Source organism: Procambarus clarkii, chromosome 14, assembly GCF_040958095.1.
Source record: "Procambarus clarkii isolate CNS0578487 chromosome 14, FALCON_Pclarkii_2.0, whole genome shotgun sequence".
NCBI lineage: Eukaryota > Metazoa > Arthropoda > Malacostraca > Decapoda > Cambaridae > Procambarus > Procambarus clarkii.
The window spans coordinates 11,576,305-11,594,788 of record NC_091163.1 but is presented as its reverse complement, the minus strand read 5'-3'; the positions used below and the strand labels follow the sequence as shown (position 1 = coordinate 11,594,788).

The 18,484-nt window shown below is 38.1% G+C and overlaps 1 protein-coding gene across 3 annotated transcripts in view; it reads left to right on the top strand.

The window, feature by feature from the left end:
* The window catches only part of lace (serine palmitoyltransferase long chain base subunit), a 60,035-nt gene that overhangs the window by 27,181 nt on the left and 14,370 nt on the right, over positions 1 to 18,484 (top strand). For 2 of the 3 annotated variants that reach the window (XM_045764086.2, XM_045764095.2), the window contains 6 exons: positions 1,962 to 2,107; positions 5,350 to 5,552; positions 6,062 to 6,241; positions 8,265 to 8,426; positions 9,301 to 9,427; positions 12,686 to 12,821. In XM_045764086.2, the coding sequence (XP_045620042.2) occupies positions 1,962 to 2,107; positions 5,350 to 5,552; positions 6,062 to 6,241; positions 8,265 to 8,426; positions 9,301 to 9,427; positions 12,686 to 12,821 (954 nt within the window). Of the gene's footprint in view, positions 1 to 1,961; positions 2,108 to 5,349; positions 5,553 to 6,061; positions 6,242 to 8,264; positions 8,427 to 9,300; positions 9,428 to 11,615; positions 12,115 to 12,685; positions 12,822 to 18,484 lie in introns of those variants that run through there. The other variant, XM_045764104.2, reaches the window with a different exon arrangement.

Genomic DNA, 18,484 nt, shown 5'->3' with positions numbered 1-18,484 from the left:
GAACGAAAATCATGGAAACTCAGTCATTCACTTGTGTGAAGGAGTCTGGCTAGAGTTTGGTTAACATGGTTCACTTCTTGTGTGAACGAGTCTGGCTGGTGTTTGGTTAATACGGTTCCTGGCTGGTGTTTGGTTAATAAGGTTCACTTGTGTGGTTCACTTGTGTGACCCAACTTGGCATATGAAGGAATTATTAATTGTAACTCGTGATATACAGGTAATGGGAAAGTTTTCCCCCTGAACACTGTCCCTATATTGTAAGCAAATCCGCACATCCCCCATTTCGGCGAACCAGAGTTCAACAAAACCGATTAGTAAATCTGGCCTGAAAAGTGTGCGACCTAGCCGGAGATTTGCCAAATCGGAGTACACCGAATCGAGGTTGTACTGTATCATATATAAGTATATGACGTGTATGTAGTGTAATAACAGCAAAAACTGTTTGTTTTATTGTTCAAAGAATATACTATTGTGCTCTTACAGTATTAGTAACACATAAATCTGTGCATACATAGAATCTACATGTTCTCTGATACAAATAACATAATTGACAAATCAATGCATCATTTCACTTGAAAAAAAAGGCAAGGTAATATCAATGAAAATGTGAATAAAGTAAAATATGTTCAATGCTTGTACTTAAACATTGGTGCAAGATGTGTGGTGCTAGGCTGACCTTGGAGCGTGGTAATGAAATTATCAGTCCCACCAGGCCTGTTTAGTAGTGCCAAACTGTGCATAAACATGTATATGATGTGTGGATATAGTGTAATAACAGCAAAAACTAATGTTTTGTTGATAAAAGAATATATTTGAACTCCAGTTAGATACATGAATGTGTCTATACCAATATTCTACACGTTCTGTAATACAAATAATGTTTAATGCTGTCAACTAATGACAGCCCATTGCATCATGATACTTGAAAAACCATAATAAAAACACTTAAAATATGAAGAAAATACTATACAAGTATATTCAATGTGTGCTGTTACAATTTCATGCAAACACTGCATGACTAGAATGAACTCGGATAACCAGTTATAAAATTATTACACTCGCCAAAAATACTTAGTGGTTTGTACTGTAGCATAAAAAATGTAGATTAGTTATATACAGTATAATAACAGCAAAAACAGTGTTTTATTTTCCAAGAATATAATAAATGAGTCACTAATATGCACTCCATATTTTTGTGTATACAGATGTTCCATACATTTGGTTACATAATTTTCTCAGGTTATGCACTTTTGAATAATATTACTGAAAAAAAAACATTCAGAGCCATTGAAATTACTGTAATATTTAAAAATATCTCCGTGGCATCTCCCACCCCATGCAGCTACCGGGGCAAACACCACGGGATGACTTCTCACTCACCGTCCGTAAATTGCTAAACTTCCTCACTCTATCTCAGTCAAGTAATTCACATACATATTTTTTTAACACTGCTAGAAAGAAAATATTTGGGCGAATATTTTGTTTTATGTGCACCATGGGGTTGTCACATGTAACAGGGGCCAGATTCACGAAGTAGTTATGCAAGTACAGTACTGTACTTACGAACGTGTACATCTTTCCTCAATCTTTGATGGCTTTGGTTACATTTATTTAACAGTTTACAAGCATGAAAACTTCGCAATCAACTGTTGTTATTGTTATAAACAGCCTTCTGGTGCTTCGGAGCTCATTAACCGTTTAATAATTGTAAGCAAAGCCGCCAAAGATCGAGAAAAGATGTACAGGTTCGTAAGTACAGTACTTGCGTAACTGCTTCGTGAATCTGGTCCCAGGTGTGCAGAACCAGAGCTAAACCTGGGTTATGATTAATGCAAATTATTTTATTATTGCAAGTGTTTATTATTAATATTTTAACCTGTTTTAGATGGGAAGAGACATGAATTACCAATCATGACTTACTTAGGTTTTGTTAATATTACATTTAATGTGTACTTTTTCAGAATGACGGGCAAAATTATCAAGTGCATTAATGCTGGATCATATAACTATCTTGGATTTGCCGAGAACAAAGGTCCGTGCCATGATGCAGCTGAACAAGTTACAAAGGAACTTGGTTTTACAACGTGCAGTCCTTGCGTAGAGCTAGGCAAGTTGAAGAATTATCTGTCCATCTTTTTGTGTATTTGTCAGAATATTTGCATCACTAAATTTTTGAGTGTTCCTCTTCTTCAATAGTCTTGGATGCTGTATGATGGATAGGCCATTCCATATGAAGTGGATTAATTTTGGTACTAGATCTGGTCTTTGGTACTAGACATCATCAGTCTTTCTGCAACTCATTGTGGACATTCATACATATTTTAAATTAATGTGTGTAAATATTAGATTTAGATACAGAGGAACCTTGGGGGATGAGCAGCCTCATCTATGTTCAGGTAACAAGCGAGCCACTCACAGAAAATTTGTCTCGATTGACGAACTTCCGCTCGGTTAACGAGAAAACCATGTGGTGCTTCCTTGCATTCCAGCTGGTTCTCGGAAGCCTCAGAAGACATTGTTGTTGTTGTTTTGCAAGACGAGTATTTCACATGACGAGCTCGGTGCTGGAACGGATTAAATTCATTAACCGAGACATCACTGTATTGCATATTGTATGTTGATGTACAAAAGGATTTTCTGTGGGGGGAGCCCTGTCAGCTCCCTGAAGCTATCCGAACTGATATGTGCTATATTAGTTTGGGGTCATCAGTCACAGAAGTCCTTTTGGTCCCCCCCAGAGAGGCGCAGGGAGCAATGGCCTACAAGCATTATACATTTAAAGTATGTCATAATTGCCATCAACCGGCAAAGAACCCAGAAATACTCACCCTATGGGCCCTGGAAAAACCCCAGTGGACTCGGGGGTACCATGAAGGCATCTTCCAAGTCCTCTCTCGCCTTGTGCAAAGTTGAAGTTGTTCGTTAGTCCTGCCTGAGGGAGACGATCATCCGTACTGTCTCCGTCATGCTTCCTGTTGGGGCGGTGACACCTACTACTCGGAGTCTTGCAGGACTTGTTCCTCGCTTGTGCTTCAATTTATCCATTCCTTGTCTGAGGATCTCAAAGGATCAGGCAGCAGCTGTATTACATACTCGATTCTTTTTATTGCAACAGGCCAGATTGGTTGCCTGGTTAGAGACTTGGTACTGCCCCGCTTTGGTTTTAGGGACTCAGATGTGGGTGAGTTGGTCATTTCAACCTTGGTTCTGTCTATGCCCCGCTTCATTCCCAGGTGGTCGTAGTTCGCCCTGTTTTCCCACCTTCCCTTGGTTCCGGCTCCCAAACATCTGAGGGTTTCTAAGTCGGGGTGGGGTTTAGCTAGGGTGGCTTCGGGGGCTGCCCCTTCTGATTTGGGTGCAGTGTGAGCCCGAATTTCTCGCCGAGGCTTCTGGATTGACCCAGCAGACCCCTTTCTTTGAAGCTTTTCCCCTGAATTCTGCCTTTTCTTCAGGGGTAGTGGACATGGATTGAGGGCTCTTTTTCCCAAAGCCTGTGTCGGGGACTGCCGGGGCTCGAGGGGAGTCCATTTGGAGTGCTTGGGCTTCTTTTGACCGTGTTTGTACCCTTGTGCCTTCTGGGCAGGGGTTATTACTGCAGAGAAGGGTTTTTTGTACCCTTCTTCCCTTTATGAGTTTGCATTAGGTGCGGCTCACCCCGAGTGTCTGCTAGGGGGAGACACAGGAAGTTTATGATCTGCTTCCTGTGTTTTTGTCAGAAACACCACGGGACCAAAGGACCAAGACTCCTTTTCTTTCCAAGACTACTCCTTTGCTAATGTCTTTCCTCCAGTTCCAATCATGGTTTTCCTAATAACTTGGCCTTATTAGCCACAGTGAGGGGTGTTGTTCTTAGCCTTATCTGATGTACATGTACTACTCTTGCCACATAATATGGCTTCTTTGACACAGTGAAATGCCTAAATTACTGGGATCAGCTCAAAGCATTCAAAATATACTCTCTGGATCAGTCATGAGAGACGTCAATATATACATGAAATAAATTTGGAGACCATGGCATGGGCTCATGAACCACATACAAGTCCACTTATGATACCCATAAATCTTTCCTCGGTCATGGCAACTCTTGTTTTTTTATTTAAAAGTTTTAGCTTTGAAGCACCTCAAGGTAGGCTGAAACAATAACAGCAGTGAATTGCGAAGTTTCCAGGTTAGTCAGCTGTTTAATAGATACAGAGTGAGCCTCTATGATTGAGAAAAAATATAAAAGCTCTGTAAGTGAACACACAAAAATGCTTGATGAATCCTGGCACTTAGAAATGTATATGTGTATCTCTCAGAATGTTTGGTAATATGTTTGTTGTTTGATGTGTCTATATATATGTATGAACACGTACTGAACGGGGTGAGAATAGCTTGAGCTACCTCATCCCTTTGTGTGTATTTTACCTCAATAAACTTATTTTAATTTCAATTCAATTTCAATCCTGGCACTGGTTTTACTCCAGTTTGTGCAGTAAAATAGCTAGAGATATGGTAGAAAATTTAGAATAGATCAAGTAAAGAGTAGAGACGCCTTTGGCACAGCCAGAGAGGCCCACAATTTTTCAGCCTTCCGGCAAATGTGAAAAATATTGCCAGAACAAAAGCTTAAATTTTGAAAAGGATATTGGAGAGGCTGTGATGGATATGTGGGCTGCAGTCCCTTGCTGGATATGTGGGCTGCAGTCCCTTGCTGGATATGTGGGCTGCAGACCACTGCTGGATATGAGGGCTGCAGTCCACTGCTGGATATGTGGGCTGCAGTCTACTGCTGGATATGTGGGGTGCAGTCCACTGCTGGATATGTGGGGTGCAGTCCACTGCTGGATATGTGGGCTGCAGACCACTGCTGGATATGTGGGCTGCAGTCCACTGCTGGATATGTGGGCTGCAGTCCACTGCTGGATATGTGGGGTGCAGTCCACTGCTGGATATGTTGGCTGCAGTCCACTGCTGGATATGTGGGCTACAGTCCACTGCTGGATATGTTGGCTGCAGTCCCTTGCTGGATATGTGGGGTGCAGTCCACCGCTGGATATGTGGGGTGCAGTCCACCGCTGGATATGTGGGCTGCAGTCCACCGCTGGATATGTGGGCTGCAGTCCACTGCTGGATATGTGGGCTGCAGTCCACAACTAGCTACAGTTTCGCAGAATAAGTTATCAGCAGAGAAGCCTGGCTCTCGGTCAGGCTGCAAGAGTAAAACTCAAAGTTGGCCTAAGGTAACAACTATCATACAACTGCTGGTCACTTAGACTTGATTGGTGACATTTTTCCTGTGCCTTAATATAAATAGATACCATAATAGTGAACAGTAATGCATATTTTTAACTGATGTATTACTTACAGGCACCTTGGAGATCCATCGCAAACTTGAGAGGCTTGTGTCAGAATTTCTTGGCGTTGAAGATGCCATCACCTTTGGCATGGGTTTTGCAACCAATGTGCTTAATTTGCCTTCACTTCTGGGACCAGGTTGTTTAGTGATGTCAGATGAATTTAACCACGCATCGCTCATTCTTGGCTTGCGTCTTTCTGGGGCCACTGTTAAAGTAAGTGAAGATAATTTACCTGATATTCTTGTACTGTAGTATCATTAGACAGCATTCTGATGTCTGTCAGCATTATCGTGTGATTCGAGCCCATGGCAAAATAAAAAATATAATTTTGTTTAATTTTTATATTAAAGAGTAAGGAATTTGTATACAAAAGTAAAAAAATTGCCAAAATAAATATACTGTATACACTTAAGTTCTTTGTTGGCTCAGGTAAGTGCTACAATTGTATGATGATAAGAGACTGGGAGTTGTAGCCATCCAACTCTCTTATTTTGTAGCCACACATGGCTGCTGGGGAGTGCTATGCTGTAGAGTTATGTGGTGTTTCCCTGCACCAACGACAACTATGCAATAACAGCTTTGCACTAGATGACAACACATGATGACTGCACTTTGAGGATTATAGTGTCAGTATTTTAATGAAATCTAAAAACATTTACTTACATATTTTGTGTTTGCAAAACTAATACAAGTACAGTATATATTTTATTAAAATGTTACAGGTATTTCGACATAATGACAGTGAAGACTTGGAGAAGAAGCTGCGTGAAGCCTTGTTGTATGGACATCCAAGGACTCGTCGCCCCTGGAAAAAAGCATTAATTGTAGTGGAGGGAATCTATTCCATGGAAGGCAGTATATGTGATCTTCCGAACTTCATCAGAATCAAGAACAAATACAAGGCAAGATATATATTCTATATTTGTTTTATGAATACATTTTCCGATTTAAACATATCCTTCCATGTGAAGAGAGTAGGATTTAGTTGTACTGCTAAAAAGAGGAGTGTTAATGATGAGCATGCGTTACATTTTGTCCACCTTTACAAATTGATAACAAAATATTGCACATTTTTTCATTCCGTTTCTGGGGGAGCCCCTTTGGCTCCCCGGAGTTATCCAGGCTGATATATATATTATTAAACTTTGGCATCAGTCAGTGTGAATGGACTTCTAGGCCTACTAGGGACCACGAGCCAGAACCTGGTCCCCTCAGAGAGACACGAGGAGCGATGGCCTATAGAAATGCACATGTGTAATTACCTAAGTGTAATTTGTGTGGAGCATTCTATGTTTGCCATCGACCGGGTCGGGCACCCAGAAAGGTAGACGCCTCAAAACAAACCCCTAATCTGGTTGAAACTACTACAGAAAACTAACAAGTAAACAGAACTCCCCAATATTTGGGGAGTTCTGTTTACTGAACTTTATTGCCACTGGGCCCATGTGAGCCTCCGTGTTTTTGTACTTGCTTCTCAAGATCTCGAAGGTTAGGGAAGATCTTCGATTCTTCCAATATTGTTGGAACGTCTGTCGTCTAGGTGAGGCTTGCCTCCAGTTCTTTCTTGGACTCGTTGGTCCTCTTCCGTACTACTTAACATTTTTCGATATTACATCTCATTATTTTATTATTACATCTTTTCTCCATACTCTGTCTTGACATTCCTAATATTAGTTTAATACACCTTGTAGGCACCCTCCCCGATGGTTGGGTGTTGCAGCTCATTGCAGTTGCAGTTGCAGTCTTTGGTAACATGTCCTGGGCTGACATGACATCCTGGATTCTGTTTTTCCAGTTGCAGATTCTTATTTCTTTCCTAACTGGGAATGAATCATCAGCTTTCTGATAAGAATCTTCTTTTTGGTTTATTTAGCCAGGGGTTCACTACATGTTGTTGCCAGTGATTGCAGTGCTTTGTTGTCTGCAGGCAATGTCAAACTTCTTTGCTGGTGCCCACTGTTTCCATCCTGTATCTGGATTGTGCTGCTCTAACACCCAGTTGTCACAAATTGTACAATGTAAGCCCTAGCTGTAGAATCTATGAAATTTGGAGTCATGGTATTTTCTTCATATTTTTCTCCAATGTATCCATAGGCAGTATTTTGTCCAAGGGTGATAGGAGATTAACCCTGCATTTTTAGCCTGCTTTCTACTGACTCTCTCGACCACTTGAACAGTTTGCAGTACTGGGTTGCATAATTTATACCAGAGATCAGCGCTCCTTGTTATTTCTAGGTCTTGTCGTCAACTCTTCTGCTGCCCCGGGTCAGGTGCCGTGGTGAGGAAACAAAAGAGAGCTACATAGGAAGCTGCCCAAAAATAGTGTTAAATGTAATAATGCCTTTCTGGGCATTATTAGCTGCCAATTCCAATCCTATGTCTTCATCCCTGTGATGGTAGATTGGGCATGGAGTCAAGAGTGGGTGGTGGTGTCACCTGGGCCCAGGTGTGGAATGTGTTACCACCTGATGGTAAATGAGGGGGGAAATAAGTTCATATGCTTGTTAGTTTAGTTGTCAAGCGTTTGCTGTTGATAGTTTGATACTTGTCGAAACATTTCTCATAGTAAAGTCGAGTGTTTTGTGACCTTTTGATGCATTTACAGGCAATCATCTCGGTAGGTGGTCTTGATCCTTTGTACTACCACCTAGTATAGGTAACCAGAGGAGGTTTACAAAGGCCCTTTTCCCCAGTGGGTAGTGTGTCTCACAGGTACCCGGCATGATCAGCTAGTTCATCAGTTGTCAGTGTGTAAGCTGAGGAAAGCTACCCAGGCATTGTCCAGTTAGAAGAGTTTCATTAGTCTAAATGCTCAATTTTTTGTTCATCAATATATATTGTCAATTCCTTTGATTTGTTGTGATTATATTGCCTAGATGTTTAATAATTTTTAATCATTATAGATCTGTAATCTTTCTGTTGCAGACTTATTTGTATGTGGATGAAGCTCACAGCATAGGTGCTCTTGGCCCTCATGGTGGTGGAGTTGTGGATTACTATGGCGTAGATCCTAAGGACGTTGACATCCACATGGGAACTTTCACCAAGAGTTTTGGGGCTGCAGGAGGCTATATTGCCGGATCAAAGGTTTGTATAAATGTACAGTATAGGATTTCAGTTTTAGAAATATTAATTTTCATATGTGCAGAGGATGTCATTCTGTAGGAAGTGAACTTATAAACGTGTGATTAATTATTGGAACTTAGATTCAGAAATCTTTTTGAACCCAAGTTACAATATCACTCACAGTATTGTTACTTCGCCTTTTAATGCTTGCCTTTCTGTGCGTACAGGGAGTGAGTGAGCATTCTAGTGCTCTGTCATATCTGCTCTCAACTTGTTCTGGTTTGTTTACCAACCTCACTGTATGAGCACTTTATTAAAGCTCTGACTCATTGTATCAAAATGATAGATGAAATGTTTGCCCCAAGCATAGTGATTTAGATGATTGCTTGCTGAAGCAGGACAAGTGATTATTGTATTATTCAGTAAATTCTGAATAAATGAATAGTGTAGACATTTGCTTTATCCATCAACCCTTTTGGTAACATTTAATATGTTATCAGTGAGATAAAAAAAAATGACGACTACCACGTAAGATTTTAAGTGTAAATATTGAGTGTCAAAGCCTGGTTCAACCCAGCACCTCAGTTACTTGCTTATGACCACTCAAGTGTGTTGTGAATTCTACGAGTGGACACGGCTCCCCTCCAGTCTTTAAATGAATTGTGCACAATTAGTGATTGACCTTGGTATCATACGCTTGCAAGTTTCCTTGTTTAGCTACACACACACACACACTCTGTGATAATAGGAATGATGATGAAAAACATTTTTTGGGGGTTGATTGCAATTATGCTTGTGGCAGACATTACACTTTAAACAAGAGAGAGAGAGTTGTTAATGTTTTCCCATTCATAGATGAATGTGCAAAGTGTAATATTTCAAATATCCTTTCAAGGATCTGATCAACTACCTTCGTGTGACCAGTCATGCTCAGGTGTATGCTTCATCAATGCCTCCTCCAGTAGCCCAGCAGATTATCACATCAATGACCATCATTATGGGGAAAGATGGCACTAGTGAAGGTTTGCATGCTTTTATATTTCTTTTAACACCTGTATTTAAACCCATATTCAAACTACATTCATTTAAACCAAATTTACAGCTATTATTAATAAGTAATTTTTTCTGTTTGGTATAATTAAAGTGAGTAGTGTTAACTGTGCCTAAAGCATAGATTCATAATTGAAAATATGATCATGTTTCCCTTTTGAAAATAAATTTATACCAAACATCTTTTGGACAAAATTTTCTAGCATTTGAAAAAATTGTGTGTGTTACTATTTTAACGTACATGCATACTGCGTTTAACGCTGGAGATGCATTACTTAAAATGTGGGGCAGTTGTTTTGTCACTTGAGATGAAGACGGGGCATCTCCTGTGTTTAACCTCCTGAGGTGTATGAGCTGTTTCATTTCTTCTATGCATTTCACTGATTGCATCATCTCATTCACTAACTTACCCCTTTAGTTGATTCTGTAGGGAGGCCCTTGACCCTCCTGTAGTTCTCTCTCCTCTCTCATACTCTTCACTGCCAGATATTATCTTCCTTGGACACTTTTATCTACCCAGTTTAAAATGGAGAATAACAAACAGTAGCATTATAACAAGAAATCAACCTGGAAATAACCAATCACAGGTCATAAGCAATGAAGAAATAATCATGAACATTATATCTAAGATACTACAGTCTCAGATCACAAGCTCATGGAAGTTCAAACTAACATCAATACTTATAATATGTCTAGAAGGTGAGTCTTATAAAGTAAAATGTCTTATAATATGTCTAAAAAGTGTTTAACAAGTGAGAAGGATTATTCAATACAATTTTAACAATAAGAATTAACTGGGGAAAAATAAACAGAACTAGCAAACATCCATTGAGAAACCATCTTAAGTAACAAAACTACCACGCAATGAACAGAACAATTGTCTGCTGAAAAGAAAATAAGAGTACAAAGTCTGCTTGAAGTATGTTCCTTTGCAGAAGATCAGAAAGAAGATCAGCTTAGTAAGAGAAGGTAACAGTGTTTCCCGCTGGAGAAGAAGGAAAACGGTAACGTTAATGCTTAAGCAGACACAACTATTCCAACAGAGAAATTATAATTTAAACAAGAAGATTGAAGAAATAGAGCAGAAGTTGAAGTGATCATACTAGACAAGACGTACTGAGATAGTAGAAGAAAGCCATGCAAGAGATAAAGAAGCTAGAAAACATATTACTATAACATATTACCATAACCAAACAAATAAAGCTAGAAAACAAACTTAAATATTCCTAGGCCTAGTATAGTACACGTATGGATTAAATTAGGCCTCAGATTTCGTGTATTATACCTAGGAAGGTTAGGTTAGTTTAGTTTGTCAGAGCAACACACGTAAAAAATAGTTTTCCCAGTTTGTCCAACTCAGTAGTTCAGATTTCTACTTTTTACTTTCGTCGTACACCGGTATATATACTATGGTCCTCATTGTTACTATAGGTATTACCCAAACAAAAGGATGAGCTGATATACATACATACATATACGTTATTATTATTATTTAGGCAGTGATGTGGTGGAGGCTGACTCCATACACAGTTTCAAATGTAGATTTGATAAAGCCCAATAGGCTCCAGAACCTGTACTCCCGTTGATTGACAGTTGAGAGGCGGGACCAAAGAGCCAAAGCTCAACCCCTGCAATCACAGCTAGGTGAGTACATACATATAATATATTATTATATAATATATAATATAATAATTTCCAACCCTGAAGACTAGGATAACATAAACTGTGGGTTTAGTAAAGGATTTAGTAAATTTATGACCCCATCATTAACTATGAGGGGTCATGACCCAATCATTTGTGATAAGAAACAACTACAGCTATTATTTTAACCCATTGTTTATTCACCATTTCTTTGTATATGTATATGCCTTGTACTCTGACTTAAATAACATTAACCACTATTATTAAGGTTTATTGTTTACAATTTTTATTTGTTGTTGATTGTCTTTGGTGTCAGTTTCTCTAGACCATATATAAGCATCTGTGTTCAGTAGTAGTTGATGGAATGAATTCTAACAAATTTGTCTTTTGGGAACCTTATATTTTAACTCATCTTGTGTGTTACTCTTTCTTGCCCACAGCAGCTTCAAACTTGCTTACTAAATTCAGTCTTCTTGCTCTTGCCACTAACCCCGATCCTTATACCTTCACTTGGTGTAGGTGAACGACGAATAAATCATCTTGCTAGAAATACGAAATACTTCCGCCGGAGAGTAAAGCATATGGGGTTGATAGTGTACGGCAGTGAGGATTCCCCTGTGGTGCCAGTATTACTATATCTTCCAGCGGTCACAGCGTGAGTACTTTCACATTCCTGCTGTGGCTTGGCCCGTGCCAGTTCTCTCGTCTTGTCACTCCTTAAGTAGAATAGGGGATGCAGCCTTTTTTGGCACTGAAAGCAGGACATTTGTAGATATTTTTAGTTGCCTTTTAACTTGATGCTCTTTTAGATTTTCATATGTCCATTGTCTAAATACCTTCATTTATGTCCTTTCTACTTTTTCTTGATTGTTAATGTGACTTCAATGGTAGAATGTGGGCTGGCTGTGGTCACCTACTTGAACACTACCATAGCAAATACTCAGTATGGTCAAAAGGAAGAATTTTCCTCTCTGTGGCCCTTTTTTTCCAGTGAGGTTAACTGGAATGCAAACATTTCATTTTATCTTAATGGTGTTTCTTATATTCTTGAAGTCAACGCTCAGATGATTATTTCTCATTTCTTAATAATTGTATCATATTGACATAGGTTAACTGTTACCAGGTGTAACCCAAGCCTGTTAATATTTATAATTTGCAGTATAAAGAAAATTCTTCACTCGTGTGAGAATTCTACGATAACTTTTTTTCTGTCAGGTTGTTGTTTATAATTAATTTTAATGTTCCCTGATTGGAGAAAATTCTGCCTGATCCATCCTGCTTATGTGTGTGGGAATACGCTTGTTTGATGCACATTTATATCATTTTTATCTAAACTTCTATATTCTTCTAATCTTATACAATTAGTCTTTGGTTTGGCTTATCTCTCTGACTTGATTTTGCAATATTGAGAAAAAGCTGATGTTTGTGTGTTGCAGCGCCGTCTATTACAAGGCTGGTTATGGGTAAGTACTATCAGCAGCTTTGCTGATATGCTATAGGAGCTTCTCTTTTCTTTCTCCACACCCTCATGAAACAAGGGAAATGTTTGGTTTGACTCTTGATTTATTATTTCCTGCCCCCTGATCTAGGTCGCAGACGTATTCAACAGCTGTCTCGGAATGTGAAGTATTTTCGTCAGCGCCTTAGACAGATGGGATTCATTGTTTATGGCCATGATGATTCTCCTGTCGTTCCAATGCTCTTGTACCTCATTCCTAAAATCTCGTAAGTAAAGGTGACAATGGCAAGTTACTGGTAATGGAAGGGTATTAAGAGAGTAGAGTTGCCAGTAGGTAAGATTTGAATGTCACTTCATGTGATCTTTGCCAAAGTTGTTTTCGAATTTATACTTTAGCCTTTAAATATTTATTTCTAAATACAGTATTAATTATAATATTTATTCATATTACTTATATAATAACCTTTATATAGCATGATTTTTACTGAATCCAGAAATATTGGCTGCTGTCGTCAAAATTGTCACCCCTACCCGTGAAGAAAAAATGCAGCATTGAATGTAAAGAAATGAGTGTTTCTGGCAGGTCCTTCGGTGGTTTCCTGTAGCTAGCTGCCTAGATAGCTTCTAACCTATCATTTCCCACCAGGCCTTTGAGAGGCATTAAAGCCTACTGGAGATCAGAGGCAGGATTGGTTTACTTAGTAGAGGCACAAGGAGTCCGGAGACACAAGATTGGTCCAAGCCAAGAGGAAATTACCTGAAAGAAAGGTAGAACTATCTAAAACTAGCAGTTGCAAGGAAGAAAATTATATAAATAATATAAGCAAAATAAATGTAAGAAATATAGGCACACCTGAAAAGTAAGTAAGTAATTATCAAAAGAAGGCACCAAACCGGGAAGGCTATGTAGTACCATCAAATGAAAGTAAGAAAATTCCGGGCTATGTTAATTAAGAGGGAATTTTTTCGTAAAATAGTAAATTCCTTTACGTTGCTTATATTTAAATTAAAGGGTGGTGTGATTACAGGTATCAAAGCAAGAATTATTGATGGCGATTTTTCTCCTGAGAAACATGCAGTTTCATCCGATGAACTTTGCTGGTTTCACGACTGAATTTCTCTTCGCTACTGAATGTATTTCAACAATAAAACGAGACTGAACTTTACACTTTGCAAAATGCTGTCTCTAATGACAATATAACAAGTGATGGGTATATATAATATATACCCCATATATGTTTAATATGTGCATAGAACAGATGTTGCTTGATGATGAGTGTAGGAGTTTTCCTAGTGCCATTAATCTTATTCCACACAGGTAGCACCGAGTGTCCTTGGGTGTTCACTTGTGAGTGTGTGCAAGTACACACTCTCTCCTCACAACTCCACTTACTGACTGGTGTCAGGCAATGAATTAAAGCTTTGTAACTCTCTCTCAAGCAAAAGACTTTAAATAAACCTGGCAACTTTGCTCTCAACCATCTCCATTGGTATTTGTGCAGATTATGAAAGAATTGGGGCAGTATTGTGCACGCTTCAATTTAGTGTTGAAAATGTGTTTACATGTCAGGCAGACTTTATAATGAACTGTTAATCTATTGACTCAATTAACTCACCTTATTTAGTATAACTTTAGTGAGGTATTTGAGCTCTAGTGGAAATTAGCTGCTAACATTGATGAAATTTCAAATAGGGTTTGTGAATGAGTGAGTTATACACATTTTTAAGAAAGATACATGGATATTATAATAATTAAGTGGCATAAGCATTGAGAATTAAAGATGAATCATAGTTTGCTAACAATGTGTGTGTAGAGAGAGAGAGAGAGAGAGAGAGAGACGGGAAAGGTTGTATGTATAAAACACAGCTTCAGGCAGTAGCAGAGTGGTTTTGTTGTAGGAGTATGTGGCTGAAGTATACAATGGTGTAGTGAAAAGGAATCGTGTAAGAGTGTCCTGATTAATTTGCTTTAGTATCACTGACAAGTCGCCATAATGAGCAGCACCGTGAGTTAGATTACGAATATCCAGGTAAGGAGGAAGTTCTAAATTACTCTCTCATTCAAAATTGGTTGAGCATTCATTATTTATTTCTATTTTTGGTATTCTACATATTTGATGTAAATAACAAATAGTGATACAATTATAAATTTTTCAAAAGATATTCTGAAGACATTGGGCTTGCATGAAGAGCTTTTGGGAATCTTTCTTGGTAAGAAAGCTGTCAGACGAATTACCAAATGTCAACGTCAACTGTGATGCCCCCCTCACACATTGCTATTCTCAAAAATAAACAGAACCACAATAAAGGTCATTTGGTTTATATTACAATAACCAGTCATAAAGCTTGCAAATGTATTGCTTTTGGGTCAGAGGTCAAATTTGTATGTCAGGGTCACACGCTCATGCTCAAAAGAAAGTGGAAATGATGTTAACAGACTTTGACAGAACTACAGTAATTTATAAATTTAGCTCAAGGCTAAATATTACCAGTCTTTGGGATCAATATATCATAATGCAAATGGGTAAGTTTGCAGTTCTCAAAAGTTTTGGATTGGATCCGATACTTTGAGAGACACTTTACAAGTGACTTTTAGCGTTCAAATTTGAGCATTCCTTTGATGATTTGAGTATGGAGTACATGTTTTATAATTAGTGCAGCCAAATGTCATTTGACAACAGGTAAGATATTGATTTGTTATGGTTAATAAGTGTTGTGTATGAATTATGAACTTCTCATGGAGTGGATTCCTTCCCATATTGGTCTCCGAATGCATGATAGAACTGATGAGTTAGCCAAATATAAGCTTTTGCTTATAAAAATGGAATTGATTGCCATCTTGGACTGCCCTTGAGCAGTCTGCAGGCAGTAATATTCAGAGAACATCAACAAAATCTCGTAGACTTGAAGCAAAGTGAAATTCACACCAATTACTCCATCTATCATCATTCTGTTATGCAGGAAGAACTGCACGTCTATGGGTCATCCAATAAGGTTAGCAGACTTCTTGATGTTACCACTGCAACCTTTCCTCCGAATAGACAGTACTTTTAATACTAAATGTAATAATAATAAGTACATTCCTGACTGTCTGCATAGTACATAAATACCCTTAATTGTGTTGGTACATTTACCTCCCCATACATTCTTCTCATTTTCTGTTGAGACACTCAAAATTTTTAGGTTGAAGTTTTCGTGTTCAATTCTAGATACACAAGTTTTAAATATAATGAATTTCTTTTTCAGTTTTATTAAACAATAGAGATTTTATACAAAATTTGAAAATATCATGAGTTACTTTATAATTTATTGAAAGACTTCAGTTTTGTTTTATTAGTTTATAAAATTGTAATATCATTATAGCTATAGGTTAAGTACTAATTGTAATTAAGAAGCAATAAATGCTATTTACATGCTTGTCCTCCTACACTCCCAAGGTTAGGTCATGGTTTTCTATACAGCCATTCAGGTAAACTCTAATATTCACAATATTTTGGTGCAACGCTGGCGATTAAGTGTATTTACGTACTACAGTATATCGATAGTCAGTATTGTACTTATTATGTTTAAATAGTCAGTATTGTACTTATTACGTTTAGTATTAAAACATACTGTCTATTCGGAGGATGGGCTATACCACTGCTGGGCTTAGGCTCGGCTATAAATATCCCTGGGAGTTTGCAATGTTTGCTGATTTAAATTTGAGTAAATGTAAACTCTTGTCAACAAAACTATTCGCATACTTTGAGTCATTATATAATGGAATGTGAAACGAATCGTGGAATTCAGAGATACCACCACCAATGGAGTCCAAGAAATGTGTAATACTTCATTCATAATGATATACTGCTGAGAATCTTTGTGAAGTATCCACAGTTTGTTTACTGTAGGTGCAGCCTGCACATGACTGTAAAGCTGCCGCCCAGTTGGGTGGGTGTGCAGCAAGACTAGTAACTCTGATTCACCATAGATGTAAAGTGCTTTTTATAGTGACTGTTCTGAGACTCTTCTTGAATCACTTGTGATATAAAAAGATTAGATATAGATATATATATATATATATAATGTATATGTATGTATGTATATATGTATGTATATATGTATGTATATGTATGTATATGTGTATATGTATGTATGTATGTATATGTATATATGTATGTATGTATATATGTATGTATGTATATATGTACAAATCAGATTTGTTCATTTGATGCATCACGTTAGTGTGATCTCTGTGTGTGATGTATATATAAATATGTATTTGTGAAAATGATTGTTTTTTATGTACATTTATATATAACATTAACAATTGTGTAACAAGCTTCAAAAGATTGTTTGAACTTGCTTAGCTAAACGAACTATGAGGTTCAGTTCCTGAACCAATTATGTGCCTCTGTAACTTTCCACCACCGCCCACCGGATGGGTCTGTAACCCTTTCCACCATCGCCCACCGGATGGGTATGGGGTGCATAGCAAAAAAAGAAATTGAGAAATTGAATCAAGGAGTTATAGTAAGTGATTTTAATTGTGCTGTATGTGTAATGTGTCATCTCCACTTTGTGTTACTCTACATTCACAAAAACATCAATTACATACTGTTTGGAAAGAATTGTTATTTTGAAATATGAGTTTTCTTTTGCAATGTGATGGTTATGATTAGGATAAATTTATCTTATCTCAAACTAGACATTTCAGTAATTACTACTTGGGGTATATGCTTATCTATCAGTGCTTACTTGTTAGCGACAATGGCATCCATGATTGCTTCTTTCAGAACATTCCACTTGTTAACCACTCATACAGAGCTAGTTTGTACAGTTCATTTATTTTGTATCCCATACAATCCCGTTATTGGTAATACAAGGTTACAGCGGCACATGATTTAATTACTCAAATAACTGCATTTATGAACAGTAACAATGTTTACATCAATACTCAATGCAGTTGTGAACCATTTATGTAAGACTGTAATCTGTCAGTAATTACACAGAATTGTCAAGAACTCCATACAGGAAGAATATCAGAGTGCTGAGAAGCATCCCAAAACCTCAGGTTGAGTTGTGACACCAAGGTCATTTAAGGTGTTGGACAGGAGATGTAAGTATTAAGCCAGGACAGAGAAGCAAGTGTGACTAATTTGAATAGTTTTCTGGACGGAATAAGCAAGACACCACCCAAAGGGAGCGTGTCACCTCAATTCACCCTCTGTCCAACAAATCACAAATGACAGTGAAGTAATGGGGTACACAACTGAGCATGAGTTTGGAACACTCAAAGAAAATAGGTGACCATAACCAATGGGGGACTTCAAGAAACCAGGTGAAATGCCGAAGCATCCTAAGAACGAAAGAACTGAGACACTTGCCAAGATGAGATTAAAACTGGCTGCATCCTAAACATCAGGTAATGGGGTTGAAAAGAGGCATTCACCACAGACTAAATCTTGAGCACCTTGTCCTCTGGAGAAGAAGTGAGAACAGTGAAAGAAACTAGAGAAACAGTGGCCCTCATAGTAATCAGTCAGAGCATTCCTCAGAAGTGGCATAAATAACTTTGGTAATGCCTCAGAGGCCATTTTGGCTGATAAAACCAGGGAGAACACAACCAAAAGAGCATCCAGTTCCACCTTCAAATACAGTATGAAACAAAGCTTGTTTCTTTGGTCTGCAAAGTAATGAATCACTATTACCAATGGAGTTTGTGGCTTAACATCGACACAGACCAAGACTGACAGCAACTTAGTAATAGGAACATGACCACATAAAAATAGATGTTGCTGCTTTTTGGTTTTGTTTGCCGTCTCCAAGATTCAAAATATTGTCTCCTTCATGCCTCCCAACTGATATAGGATGATATGGTTCTACAGCAAATACCTCATTAAAGATTTTCTATAGATCAAAATTCTCATGGAAAATTGCAAGATATTTA